The sequence below is a fragment of the Peromyscus eremicus genome, chromosome X (assembly GCF_949786415.1).
Source record: "Peromyscus eremicus chromosome X, PerEre_H2_v1, whole genome shotgun sequence".
Classification (NCBI taxonomy): Eukaryota; Metazoa; Chordata; class Mammalia; order Rodentia; family Cricetidae; genus Peromyscus; species Peromyscus eremicus.
Window position 1 is genome coordinate 95586003 of NC_081439.1, and position 15236 is coordinate 95601238.

A 15236-nucleotide genomic window follows, 5' to 3' on the forward strand; every position below is an offset into this window, starting at 1 on the left:
GAACAGGAAAGCCTGGTACATTTAGTTGAGTCAGGACCAAGCTCCTCCACCATGCGTCAAGAGTGAGCAAGGTGTCCCACCACAGGTAATGGGATCCAGAAAGCCAGATCATGCACCAGGGATAGATCCTGATCCCACTGCCAGGGGCCTCTCAAAGAGACCAAGTTTCTCCCGCATGCAGAGGGTAGTATAGTCCCTTGAGGGCTCCACAGCTGTTGGTCTAAAGTTCGTGAGTTTCCACGAACTTGGTCCAGTTGTCTCTGTAGATTTCCCCATCATGATCCTGACCTCGTCTTCCTCATTCTTATTCCCTCTCTCAACTGGCTCCTGGAGCTCGGCCTGGTTCTTGGTTGTGGATTTCTTTACCTGCTTCCATCAGTTACTGGATGAAGGCTCTATGATGACAGGATATTTATCGATCTGACAACCAGGTTACGCCAGTTCAGGCACCTTCTCCACTATTGCTAGTAGTTTATTCTGGGGTCATCCTTGTGGATTCCTGGAAATTCCCCTAGCACCAGGTTTTTCCCTAGACCCATAATGACACCCTCTATCCAGACATCTCTTTCATTACTCTCCCACTCCAAGTTCCCTAGGTTAACCATGTTCTCAATCCCCAAACCCTTCCCCCACTGCCCCCCTCACCCCCAGTTTACTCATGTAGATATCCTCTGTTTCTCCTTCCCAAGGTGATCCATGTGTCCCTCTAAGGGTCCTCCTTGTTTCCTAGCTCATGAACTGCCTTTTTAGAGCACATTCCCTGTGGTGTGATGCCTTATTCTGCCTTGTTTCTATGATAACACATGTGAAGAGGGAGATTCTCTAAGTCTACAGAACTAAGATCACGGAAACTAACCAAGAAATCTATCATTTTATCCCAATCATGAGCTCCTTGTCAGGTCCCTCTTTAATAAAGAACAGGCCTAAAACAAAACTCCAGGTTGTTGTATAGTCTAATTTTTTATCACTACCAGAAGATTTTCTGAGAAATTTCAAATTAAAATGCATCTTTGTCTCAAGTTACCCCCTCCTATCGGTCTTATCTATAATGTTGTTCAGAGAGAGCAGTTAGGAGCCTCACTTCATAGAAGAGACAAACTAAGTTCAATGACTTGAGAAGAAGGTTTTGTTTCAATGTGTCCTTTAGAGATTTTTTTAAGTGCTTCTTTCCTATACAAAAGAAGAATTATTCTCAAAGCAAATATTGCAAGACAGCTAAGTTCTACTTCCTTAAGACAGCATATTTTGACACCACTGAAAGTTGCAAAGCAGGAAAAAAGCAGGCAACAAGTGAAACTCAACTCAAAATGCTAACAATGCCTATGATGCAACCTGGAATGATCTCTAACTACAAATTATACCCCGGAGACCAGCACATCATGGAAGACTATTGATCATGAGTTAAGTACAGAGAGCTTCTCTCCAGAACTGCCTTTTCAAACATTAAAAAATTAATTGAACATCATTTTTGGAAGGGAGGGGATGTATTAAGATGGATTAGACGATTCTACACATAGGGAAAACATTCTAATTAAGAGACTTTAAAAACTATTGTAGATGTTTATTTGATACTAGCAACGGGGTCAGTTATCATAAAGTATTTCTCTTCATCACAAAATAGTAAGGATTTCAAAAGTCCAAAGGGAAAAATCTAGAAGCTTTAAAAATTTGTTTGAACTGAGCCCTAATTCTTCTCAAAAAGGGCCTCCAAAATCTGGAGTAGAATTATCATACTCCATAATGAAATGCTTGAGTTCTTCAACATGTTGCTCACCTATTTCATGCAAACTCTGCTTCATTGCAAACTGTATAGATTTTTCTAAGGAACGATCCTTTTCAACCAGCCTTTCCACCACCATCCCGAAAGTTTCACAGACTTGTCGGTAAACCTTCTCAATCTCCTTGATTTTTGATGCAATCACTTTTGAGCGACTGCTAAGCTGGCTGTCTTCACACAATTCTGTGCCAGCTGTTGTGTTGGACTCGGGTTCTTCTGTCTGGTTGATACATAACGGTGCCTTGGATCCCGTCTCAAACTCGGACATTTCAGCCAAGTGATTTTCTTCTGACTTCTTGGGATTTTCATTAGCCCACTTGCTTGCAGCATCAGCCTGGTTCCTTCTCAGTCAGCCGGCTGGGGCTTTTTAACACCTTGGATGAAGAACCTGAAGGCACAGTATCTCTTGATGTTTTCAAAAACTGGATGGCTCTCTCTTTACATCGATGTCGAGACTGATGGAAGGAGCGCATCCTGCTTCTACTGCTGAGACTGGAGCCAAATCTGCTGGGTAGGGAGTCCTTCCCGCCCACACGTGATTCTCTCAAAAAAGGAGCGCCCCATTTATGGGGAGATCGTTGTCTTGAATAATGGGAAGAATACAAACGTCTTCTTCTAAAGCCGTTTCTCATGACCCTGTACTGAGGCTGTCGGCTTGTGGCATACTCATCTCTTGACCATCGGTAGCCATAAGGGCCTCTTTGGTAGGGTGGGCCACTTCTTGGATTCTGAGAAAAACAGCGGCCCTCATCACTTTTTTGGTAATCCACGTGACAGTAGTATCTACTGTAGCTTCCTTCATCGGGTCTGGCTAGCAGAGATGGTCTCTTGTCTCCCAGAGGCGGTCTGTTTGGCACAACGGTTGCCATCACTGGGATGGTTCCAAGGAGGCGCTTGTTTTCGTGGAAGTTGCTTGTAGTCATACCATTCCTTTGCTAGATTGTGGGGTGTCTAGCCCTAAGATACACACACACACACACACACACATATATATATATATATATATATATATATATATATATATATATATATCCCAACTCCTTTGCCTAAGGCTCAGGGAACATTATTAAGAGGAAGAGGAAAGTTTGTAGGAACCAGAAATCAAAGGGAAGCTTCACGCATGATATTTCAACAATATGACTGCCTAAACAAGACCTGAATAAAGACAATACCAATCAATATGCTCACTTGAAAGGGGGAAATCTCATAGAGTTCACCCCTAAACAAAGAAGTACAGACTGCTAAAGAATTAGTCTTCCCCAGGGATGACCCTTTTAACTGGTTACCAATATCAAGTCGTCAGCTCTGAATCATATACTTATACAAGAAACACTAAGTAGACTGGGAATGCTGTGTTTTATATTTATGGGTGTGTGTGTTTGTGTGTGTGTGTGTGTGTGTGTGTGTGTGTGTGTTGTGTGTTAATTAAGGAAAAGAGATCATAAATTTGAAAAGTAACCAGGAGGAGATGATATGGAAGGGAAGGAAATAGAAAAGGAAAGGATGTGATTGTATTATCTTTTCTAAAAATTTAAAAATTAAATAATATATAAATAAACATTGAAAACATATAAGGAAAAGAACATAAACACATAAAATATTTATTTAACAGTGAACAAATGTAAAAGGAATCAAAATTAATTTATGTAGTAGCAAAAAATCATAATATTCTAATAAAATTCACTAGTGAAAAAAATAAAGTACCTTAAAATACAAGCTTATACAATATTTATTTAACATATTGAACAAATGTAAAATGAATTAAAATTAATTGATGTAACAGGGAAAAATCATAATGTCATAACATTGTATATAGTTTTTCTTATATTAGTTATAACTTTTGTCCTTTTTTCTTTTTATTAAAATAGAAAAGGGGAAATATGGTGATATTTTATTTGTACTGAAATGTGATTTTATTTGTATTTAATAAATAAAGTTGCCTGGGGATCAGAGCTAATAGCAAGCCATAGCAGAACCTGGGCCGTGGTGGCAGACACCTTTAATCCAGATCAAATGACAGACAGATCTCTGTGTGTTCAAGGATACAGCCAGCATGGAGACACACGCCTTTAATCTCAATACCAACCACACAAGACCTGGAGGTCTGTATAGACAGGCAGTGATGAGGAGCTCATGTGGTTGGGTTTACAACCAATGAGGAGGCAGAACAAAAAGTCAATAAAAAGACACACAGGATGTAGGTCTCTTTCTGAGGGAAAGGACAGTGGCGGCAAGAAGTGTCATAAGTACATGACGAGAGGCGGCAGGAAGTTTTTAGGTCTCAGCTCTCAGCTACTGCTCTGACCTCTTGGGCTTTGAACTCTGCATTTGGCTCTGTATTTCTTATTTAATAAGACTCCTCATCTACATACTCCTACGAGAAATAGTTTCTTCCTTAAAACTCCTCAACTGCATGTTCTATCATTAATACAGAAATTCTAATCATTTAGAGAGTTACAGGTTGTCATGCTCTGGACCACAGACATGCTGTCTAGCTGCAGGTCTGCACCCCTTTCTCCAGCCCACACGGATGTGCTACCCAGCTCAGCCCTGCATCCCACCCTCCAGCTCAAGAGACAGGACACTACATGTCTCATAGAGCCTATGCTTCCTGGGCTTCCACAGCATTGTAGCCATCAGGACCCCCAGCTTCACACCCATATCAGCACGAAGCAACCAAGAATGATTTCTACAGCCTTTGTCACTTACCCATCTTTCTATATTGAACTTTCCAGCCTAGGGGTGGAATGTCCCTTTAAAAATGTTCTATTATTGTATAACTTCTGCCCATGATCCTGAAATATATACACTATCAGACATTCTCCTCATGTACTTATGACAATTATTCTGTATACAAGCCTTGCTATGTATACCCTAGGTAAGCTTCAACTGCAGCCTTGGCCGCACAGATGCTCGTGACTAACTCAGGTAACTCCTTATCTAACAATGCCTCTTGAAAATACAATTTAACTAAATTAATACCACCAATCAGAGATTAATAGATAGAGTTAATGTTTCAAACCAATCATTTCTTTATAACAACTGAGACTCATAGTATTCAGACACACTTGACCATATTATGTGGTACTAGTTAATGATAGATTTTTTTATGTTATTCCGTTGCTCCCTTTTTGGGACAGAGATATTCTAACTTACACAACTATTCCTATTAGATAGTTATACTAATTCTCAGCTTACCATTTACAGAGACTATCAATTATAAATATATATTATTATTGATACAAATATTAGGTATCCATATTAATTAACCATTACATTTTATTTTTCAAGTCAGTCATCTTCATTTTTAAATTTATCCACGTTTTTTACTGCCCTAGAGAGAATTAAACATTATCCTATTTTTTTTTACTAAATGCAAAAACCAGAACTGCTGTAAGCCACAGGAAAATGTAATAGAATTCACCTACTATCACAAAAGCTACTACCTTGAAAAGTCAAGGATATTTCTAAAGGTCAAGCCGTGGCTTAAGAAATCTTGGTGACATTTTAGCTTTTGTATATATATTAGCTGATTCCTGCAATGATTTCCTTGTATGCTATGTATGCTTCCAAGAACTCATAACAGTGTATCTTATCTGAAACACCTATCAAACATCCAGGGTCAAACAACCTCCTGAATTAAGGTAAATTAAGCTCAGACCTTCCTTTCTTATACAACCTTAGTGGTATTCTTACTAACATTTTAGACTCCTAACATTTACCTAACCACCTCTAGGAATGAAGTTTGAGCACATAAATTCACTTTGTCTGATATATTGACCCATTTTAGCTCTTAGTAGACTTCCTCCTTTACCACTCCCCTTTTGAGTTGTTAAAGAAAGCCTGATGGTCACTGCCTGAGGAAAACTCTTGTCTGCTTTTATGACTCAGTAAGATTTCAAGCCTGGTGACCTGGCTTTAGCTAGAGTAGTACTATTGCATGGGTATATGACTGTAAACCTCAGAGACTTAGAGAGGACTTTGTGAGGATTTTGAATGGAGAGGATTTTGACTGGAGAACTAGATGGAGAACTTGAGGATGAGATGGAAGATAAAGAAGAGCCAGATGGGGAAGAACAAGATGGGTAAGAACAAGATGAGAAAGACCAAGATTGGGGTAAAACTAACATGAGAGAATTAAGAATTCAGAACATAGAGGGGGCAGTAGATAGAGGCAGCGAGAAATCAGGCAAGAGAGGAGCTATGCATGAGTTTGAACTGAAGCTGTATAAGTAACAGTATAAGGTAAATGGACTAAGAGCGCAGTGTACTTGGATTCTTTCCCCAAAAATAATTCTTGCCGTTTGCAGGATCTCTTCTGGGCCCCTGTGAAGAATAGTATTAAGGCTGGTCCTTAATAATATTTGAGAATTTTCATTATTAAATTCACTATGCATAGAAGTTATTGTAGTAGAACAAGTTTATCAAAGGGAAAACTTGAAATTTCTTTTAAATATTACCATTTTAGAGCACTCATTCATGTATGTATAAACTACCCTATTTATCTTAAATAGATTACCTGAACTAAACATAGTCATTGTAAGATAAATCGAGAAAGTTATTTTGTGGGCTGGAGAGATGGCTCAGAGGTTAAGAGAAAGTTATTTTGTGCTGACATTAGAATTGCCAAGCTAATTCTCAAAAAGTGTATATTATCTGATTTGATATTCATATTTCCTGTCCATTTTACCCTACACCAAGTTCTTCATGCCTAGCAGCATTCATGCTAGTATGCAAATCCAATGTTTTCAAGGACCTCAAATGACCAACATGAAATTCAGATGAGTGAGTCAAAGATACGTGAGAGTTATGATATGTGATAGTATTCAGATAAACACAGGGAACTATAAAATTAGACAAGAAGCCAATTTATCCCAGATTGTAGGAAAGGAATGGGTTTCCTAGAGACAGATATATTTAAAATTGAAAGTAGTGGGATAAATTGGGGCTAAACAATGGAAGGCATTGTGAAGTGTTCAGAAACTCCAAGGAGAAAGCATGTGCCAAATCACTAAGGCAATGCACAGGAGGATAATTTGAGGACAGGAAAGTGCCCCAGTGCTTCTGAATGGTGCAAGCCTGAGTGTCTGTGGAGGCAAAGGGAAACAGAAATCTTTCACAAAAACAAATACAGCACTGAAATAATTAAACAAAAACCTTTCATCCAGCAACAACAAAATTGCTCAAAGGAAAACTGGTAAAATGTGCAATAATCAAACCAGGTTTCTCTATCAGTAAGATAACATCTTCATCCATATCCTTAAAAATACACTTTCTCAGTATATTAATTGCTATATAAATCTGACCTCTCAAAGAATCAACTTGACCAAGGGTTTCAAAACTCATTCTATACAACTCTGCCACAGCTAGATCTTTAGAATGAAAGTGAATGGCCCATGGGGAGCCACTAATTTCAACCATTATTCACTTGGTGCCTTCAGAAGATTGTATGACCTTCCAAAAGCAATCCATATATGTAAATGTTATAGGACCCAACATGTAAACCGTGACAAACAGAACAATTGTTTAAGGCTGCATTCGGGAGTCTAGCTGTGTCTGTGTTGTGAATCTGTGAACTTAAGCAAAAGCAGATAAGAGTATTGGAAAAACAACTTGCATCTGTACTCTAAGGAGACTATTTTTCTTCTTTTTATTGTCTACACAATAAATATCTATATATAATAGGTACTTCCATAATAAGAGCATTGCAGTAAGTATTATTAAGCAATCTAGGGATGTATTTCAGCATACAGAAAGACATTCACAGATGTTGTCACAAATTTAGCTACAAAATCCCAGGACATGCCATGCTAAAAATGCAGAGTAGCATTTGTAATATCAATTCCAGGCATCCTCTGTTCTATTTAAACAACATTACTTGTTCTTTCCCTAACACAATCAGCAGTGATTTGCTGGCCCGCAGGCTCTGAGGAGCAAGGGTCCGGATCACCCTTTCTCACTCAGTTAGGAGGCTCAAGCAGATCTCACCGCAACACTGATGGTAGCCTGACAACAGGTACCGTCCTGGTGCAAGAGGGACCTGAGAGCACAGTCTCCTAAGCACCCCTTGCCTTTCCCAATCATGGTGCCCCTTCCAAAGTCCTTATCATGGCCGCCAACAGTGGGCACCAGACTAGCTAGCACTCGTGACCCTAAGGAAGAGGAGAGGGTCCTCAGCGTCCCTCCTCATTCAGAAAACTTGGATGTTTGCCCTGCAGCTGCATGCAGAACGGCCAGGTGAGGCAGCTCGGGACTGGCCCGTGCAGGCCGAGGACAGTCATTCCAAGGGCCCCTCCTGAGAGCTGCTGGATTGCTGAGACCAACTGTCACTCGAATTCTGTGTGCTTCTTCCGGACATGTCCGCAGTTCTCAGGAAAGGAGAGCCTCTCTGACAGGATACTGCTTAGATGCCGCTTGCCGTGAGTCACCATTGCCAAGTATATTCCCTACCTCTTGAGAGGGGTAATTTCCCATTTCCCTTTTTCTTGTTCAACTACCTTATTGGCTAAATGGCCAGACGTGTGGAGAGAGGCCAGTGAGCCTCAGCCCAGACGTTGCCCTCTTACCGTAGACTGCAATTTTCCCAGCTTCCCCAGCCTGGGACCACCTTCACTGTCCCCCAAAGAGATGGTGACCATAGACCACAGTTTTCCCAGCCTCCCATGCCCTTCAGTGTCCCCCAAAAGGATGATTGTAGCTAGAGTTTTCCTGCCTGGCCCACAGTCAGTACAAATCTCTCTCACCTGCCAGTCCCACAGCCACTCAGACCCGACCAAGTAAACACAGAGACTTATATTGGTTACAAACTGTATGGCCGTGGCAGGCTTCTTGCTAACTGTTCTTACAGCTTAAATTAATCCATTTCTATTAATCTATACCTTGCCACATGGCTCGTGGCTTACCGGCATCTTCACATGCTGTTTGTCATCGTGGCGGCTGGCAGTGTCTCTCTGACTCAGCCTTCCACTTCCCAGCTTTATTCTCCTCCTTGCCCCGCCTATACTTCCTGCCTAGCCAACGGCCAATCAGTGTTTTATTGATTAATCAGGAACACATTTGCCATACATCCCACAGCAGATGATGACCATAGACCAAGGTTTTCCCAGCCTCCCTGACCTGAGACACCCTTAGGTGTCCCACAAAGGGATGACGACACCTCACCCCACTGGGGGAAGGACTGGACCAGCATAAAAGACCCAAGGGACTTTGCACCTCCAGGGCGGTTCGACTGACTAGACACAAGTTCAGGAGCCAGAAGCCCTATGAGGACAAAACATTCAAAGTCCCCGACTCGTGGACTGCAGATAGTCTGCAGAGTCTTAGGGCTTCTATAATGAGTACATCCAATAAGAAGACCCTGGACCCCATAAAAGAGCTGAAAGAGAACAAGGGAGGAAAAGTTCCACTTTTGCGGGAGGTTCCTGAGTGCAGGAGTAACCCACTGAGCAGGAAACCCAGACCATCTGCCTTACAGCCTGCCACCAGGCCCATACCTAGGAAGGTGAAAAGAAGCATGACTATGTCTACTGTGTTTGAAAAGCCTATGGACATTGACCAGTTGCACACCAGAGTAAGTGCAACATCTTCAGAACACTGTGCTGGAGATGCTAGTGAAAAGTTCAAAGATGACACAGTGCCTGGACCATCTTCTGCTGACTCTCCCACTGACCAACGTGGACTGGTATTCTCCCCACTTATTCAAGGATCTCTGCAAACTTCCCCACATACCCATGGAGCTCTGGGATGTTCCCCTTCTTCCCAAGATGCTCAGGAACTATTCCTCTCCACTCAAGAGGTTCTGGGAGGACTCCAATGTGACCAAGGAGCTATGGGCCATTCCACATCTGCGCAGGAATTCCAGAGACCTCCCACTTGTGCTCGAAGGAAAATCAAACAGTTCCAGTTCTTTCCCAAAGAGTTTTAGACAAGGCCCTTCTGATCAAGGGGGCCTCCAACAGGCCCCATCAGACAGAGGCTTCCAAACCTTCTCCAAAAGGGGGACTCAGTAATTTCTCATTTTCCAAAAATGGATTGAGTCCCACCACCTCTCCCCAGGGGACTTTCACACCTTTGACAGCTGCCAAAGGTGGCTGGAGAGCTACTACCTCTAATGAAGACAGTCAAGGACTTTTCCACTCTCCCCAAAAGGACCCTAAGCAACCCAATTCTGCTGAAGTGAGTTTGAGTCCTGCCTCCTCTGACCAAGGGAATTTCATAACTTTACCATTAAAGCAAGAGGGCTTTAAATGTCCTCAACCACTAAAAAATGAGCTCAGCTCTTCCCTTACAGCCAAAAGCCTTACGGCAAACACTATTCCCCAAGTGTGCTTCACACCACCCATCTCTGGCCAAGCACAAACAAAACTATCCACATCTATACCAGGAGCTCAAGGACCTTTGCCATCTTCAGAAGGGGTCCTAGAGGGTTCCATATATATGCATGAGGTGTTAGGAACTCCCAAGTCTGCCCAAGGGACTCTTGGGCCTTCTCAACACACACAAAGGGCTCTAGCGCCTTCACCATCTTCCTCAGGGGTTCTGAGTCCTCCCATATCTGTCAAGGGGACTCTAGGATTGTCCACATCTAGAGTAGAGGGTCCAAGACCTATTCTCTCTCACAAAAGGAGATTCAAACCTTCTGTTATGAAATGGGCCCTACACATTGCCACTGTAGCCAAAGGAGATGGAGAGATGCTCCCTTTAAACAAGGGGATTTCACAGTGTCCCTATCAGACCAAGAGGGCTTCAAATATCCCCTGCTGGCCAAAAAGGCCATCCTGTCTCATCATCGGGCCCAACATAACCAAACATATTCCAAGATATTTTAAGTGAGCCACACATTGCCACCTGCCCCAATGGCTCCTGGACATTCCTCATTAACATGAACAAGTCCATCCCCTTCCCCATCTTTGAAAAAAGATGATAAATCTCACCTATATACACAAGCATCTCTGGAACTGAGCACATCAGCACAAGGCTCTCTAGATCCTTTACCATCTACTCAAGAGCCTGAGCAAGATCCCCTTTATGCAAAACCCACTTTAGAACAGCCCACATCTGCACAGGAGACTGAAGGACATTCAATATCTACCTCGGAGACTCTGGGATCTAATCAAAGTGCCCAGAAAGAACTAGGAGATTTTCCAACTGCCCAAGTACCTCTGATAATTTCCTTATCTATGCAAGGAACTCTAGCATTTGGTTCATCTGCACAAGAGGCTCTGGGTCCTTCCCTATCTGCCCAAGGGCCTCTAAAACTCTCCACACCCACACAAGGAACTGTAGAAACTCTGCCATCTTCTCAAATGGCTTTAAAACATCTAACTTCTTCCCAGGAGGTTCCAAGATATTTTCTGTCTGCCCAAAGTACTTTTCAAGGTTCAGGAACTTCCAAAAGAGCTATAGGACCTTTCCTACATAGCCATGAAACTCAAGGACCTTTTTTGTCCTCAGCAGAGAATGCAGAACATTCACCATCTGCACCAGATGCTCAGGAATATCCTCTATCAGTTCCAGGGACTCTAGAACATTTGCTGTCTTCTAAAGGGAATAAAGAACTCACTACAACGGCAGAAAAGACTGCCTGTGAAAACCTTCCAAAGGGCTCTGGAACCTTCAGTACATTCCTCTCCTTCTGTCCATGGTCCTAGAGAGACTTCACTATATAACAAAATGCCTAGAGGACTTTCCTTACATGCTCCTGGTGATCCAGCACTTCTGTTCTCTGATCATTGGCCTCTAGAACTTAGTATATCTGCCCAGGCTCCTCTGAGTCCTTCAGCATCTACCAAAGTAACTCTAGAATCCTTGTCATCTTCTGGAGACATCCTAGGAACACTCCAATCTACACAGAGTTGTCATGGGCAATTGTCCCATGTAGGAGGTACTTTGGAAACTTCATCTTCTCTAGGGACTTCAGTGTATCGACCTTGTGCTCCAAAGCCTCTGTGACTTTCCTCTTTACAACAAGGGAATCAAGCAACTTCTCATTGACCACAAGGATCTGTGGGTTCCTGCCTATCTACACAAGGGACTAAAGGAATGTCCACATCTACACAAAGGGCCGAAGGACATCCTCCATCTTCTCAAGGGCTTTCAAGCACATCCTCTCACACATAAGGTAGAGTAGCACATTTACCATCTATGCCAGTGTCTTGGGGACCTACCCACCTTGCACAAAAGATGGTAGGAACTTTGAAAACTGCACAAGGGTCTCCAAGATTTTCTATAACTGCACAAGAGTCTCTAGAACCTTTGCCACCTCCCTGGGAGACTCCAGGATATTCATCATCTGCACCAGGTGCAGGCAAATCTTTGACAGCTATGCCAGGATTTGTGGTATCTGATGAAGGGACTCTGAAGCTTTCCCTATCTACCCAGGCAACCTTGAGTCCTTTCCTTTCTTCCCAAAGCCTTTGGGAAGCTTTCCTGTCTGTAGAAGGGACTTTGAATCTCTCCACACATACACAAAATACTCTAGGACCTTCTGTTTCTTCCCAGAGACCTCTTGAGTCTTTGCAGTCTGCCCAAAAGGGTCAACAAACAGATTCATCAGCTGCAGATTCTTTCGGATCTATGCCTTCTTCAAAAGCGCACATGGTAATTTCTTCATCTGGACAAGAGACTCTAAGATCTACAATATCTTCACTGGGACCTTTGGTAATATCCTTATCTGTTCAAGTGAGTTCAGGACCTTTGTTATCTTGACAAGAAGCTGGAGGACCTTGCCTGCCTTCACAGGGAACTCCTGAAGTTTGTACATGTACACATGGAGATCTAAGGATATCCACTTCTTCAATAGGAGATTTGGGGTCTTCCCCATCTACTCCTGTGACTATAGGATCTTCTTCACCTGCCCAAGTAAATTTGGGAGTGTCTCCACCTGTATCATTGTCTCTGAGACCTCCCCTCTCTGCTCAGGGTGTTCTAGGAACATCCACATCTGCCCAAGGGGCTATGAAATTTTCACCAGCAGGCCAGGGGAATAAAGAGCCTTTGCCATATGCCCAAGACAAGCTGAGACTCGAGTCTCCTTCCCTGAGAACTTGGGAACCTTCCCAATTTTCCCAGGAGAAAGAGTCTCTAGGATATTCACCGTTTGCCCAATGGTCTCCAGAAACTTCCACATCTTCCCACAAAGTGCTAGGCCTTCTTATGATCAAGGGACTGTAGCAAAGTTTCCATCTGTCCCAGGAGATGGACTTTCTCCCTCTGCTCAGGGCATACTGTGAACTTTCCCATCTTCCCACATTAGTCTAGACACATCATATGTCCAGAGATCTGTAGAGGCTTCATTAGATGTGCACGGTGCTCTACCACTTCAGCCTCATTTTCCAGGATATGTGGGACTTTCCCAACATATTCAGAAGACATCACAAAGTTTGCCATCTCCCCAAATGGTTTCTAAATTTTCTTAGTCTTCATCAGGGACTCTAGGAAACTTGTCACCTCTCCCAGGTTCTCTGGAACATTCAGTATCTGCCCAAGGTGCTGTGTGCCTACATGAATCTGACCAACCAATTTAGGCATCTTCAACATCTCTCCACGAAACTTTTAAATTTTCTCCATCTTCTGAAGGTTCAGTTGGACCTACTCCACTTGTACCAGGGACTTTGGAATCTTTATTATTAACCCAATTTTGTCTGAAATTGTCTAGATCTGCCCAAGGACCTCTAAGACCTTCACCGTCTCAGAAAGGGTATTTAGGAGATTCACTATCAAGCATAGGCTCACTGAGAAATAACCATAGCAGCACAAGAGTATATAGGACATTCAAATCCTGATCAAGGGTCTCCAGAAACTTCCACATCTTCCCAAGAGAATCTTGGCCTTTCTTTAGCCCAAGAGACTTTAGCATATTCATCAAGTGCTTCAGCATATTGTGGACTTTCCCAATCTTCAGAAGGTACTCTAAGAACATCGTCATCCACCAAAAGTGCCAGGGAAACACCATCATCTGCCCAAGAGTCTCCAGAAATGTCCACATCTTCCCAAGAGGGTATAGTCCCTTCTTTAGCTCAAGAGGCTTTAGCACATTCACCATCTGCTTCAGGAGATTGTGGGATTTCTCAGTCTTCAGAAGGTACTCTAGGAATATCACCATCTACTCAAGTTGCTAGGGATACCACCTCATCTGCCAAAGAGCCTCCTGAAATTTCCACATCTTCCCAAGAGTATCTTGGACCTTCTTCAGTCAAAGAGGCTTTAGCACATTCCTCATCTCCTCCAGGAGAATGTGGACTTTATCAATCTTCAGAAGGTTCTCTAGGAACATCACCATCTACCCAAGGTGCAAGAGAAACACCACCATCCATTCAATGTTATACAGACTCTGCATCGTCTACTCAAAGTGTTTTAGGAATCCAGGCTCCTTTGGAGGGATCTCTGTGTCCTTCCCAATTGCCCCTAGAGACATCAGAAACTTTGCCATCTTACCAAGAGCTTTATAAGACTTTAGAATCTGTCTGTAGGTCTCTGGAAACTTTGGTCTCTGTCCTAGAGTCCATGAGACTTTCCCCTTCTGACCAAGGTGCTTCGGGCCCTTCTCTCCTAGAGACCCTGAGACTTTCCCCATCTGACCAAGGTGCTTTGGGCCCTTCTCTATCTGACAAAGTGATACTGGGATCACGAACAATTCCCCAGGAAACTGTGGAATCTTCTCTATCTGATCAAGGCTCTGTGAAATCTGCCCCATCTCAAATGGGGCCTCTAAGACCTTCACTAACAGACCAAGGTTTACAGGAAGTGTCTTTGGATGAAAGGAGTCCTACAAGATTCACCACCTCAGCAAATCTATTTAGGAAATGCGTTGTCTACACAAGGGGCTCTGGGACTATCCACATCAGCACAAAATTCTCTTGGACATTCATCATCTGCTCAAGCATCTCCAGATACTCCCTTGTCATCCCAAGAGTCTCCAGGTCCTTGTTTTGACAAAGGATCTTTAGGACAGTCATCATCTGATTCAGGGGATCTTAGACTTTCTGGATCTACCAAGGGGACACTAGGAACATTGCCATGTACCCAAAGTACTCCAGACATACCATCTTCTACCCATGGGATTATAGAAACTTCACCACCTTCCCATGATTCTCTAGGAATTCTACCTTCTTCGGTGGAGACTCCTCAACCTTCCACCCTTATGCCAGACCCATCAGATATTTTTCCCCCTACCAAAGAGATTTGTAATATGTCAGACCAATCCCCAGGAACTTCAGAAACCTTGCCATCTACCCCAGGGTCTATGGGACTCTCAATATCCTCCCAACATTCTGTGGGATATTCTGTCTCTGAAGAAGAAATTTTGAAACCATCAATATCTCCTAAGGAAACTCTGGAACCTTCTTCATCTGAACAAGGGTCTATGAGACCCACTGCATCTGCATCTAGGACTGTACTATCTCTCTCAGAACAAGGTTGTCAGAAAATATCTTCAGGTGTACAAGGAGATTCCGATGTT

General features: G+C 42.8%; 1 protein-coding gene across 1 annotated transcript; it reads right to left on the reverse strand.

The window, feature by feature from the left end:
* Nucleotides 1–1694: 1694 nt before the first annotated feature.
* Nucleotides 1695–13880, reverse strand: LOC131900152 (periphilin-1-like). Its single transcript, XM_059251520.1, is given in 4 exon segments — nucleotides 1695–2114; nucleotides 2116–2641; nucleotides 2643–2712; nucleotides 13511–13880. Coding segments are annotated over 4 exon segments (1386 nt in total).
* Between the last annotated feature and the right edge of the window lie 1356 nt (nucleotides 13881–15236).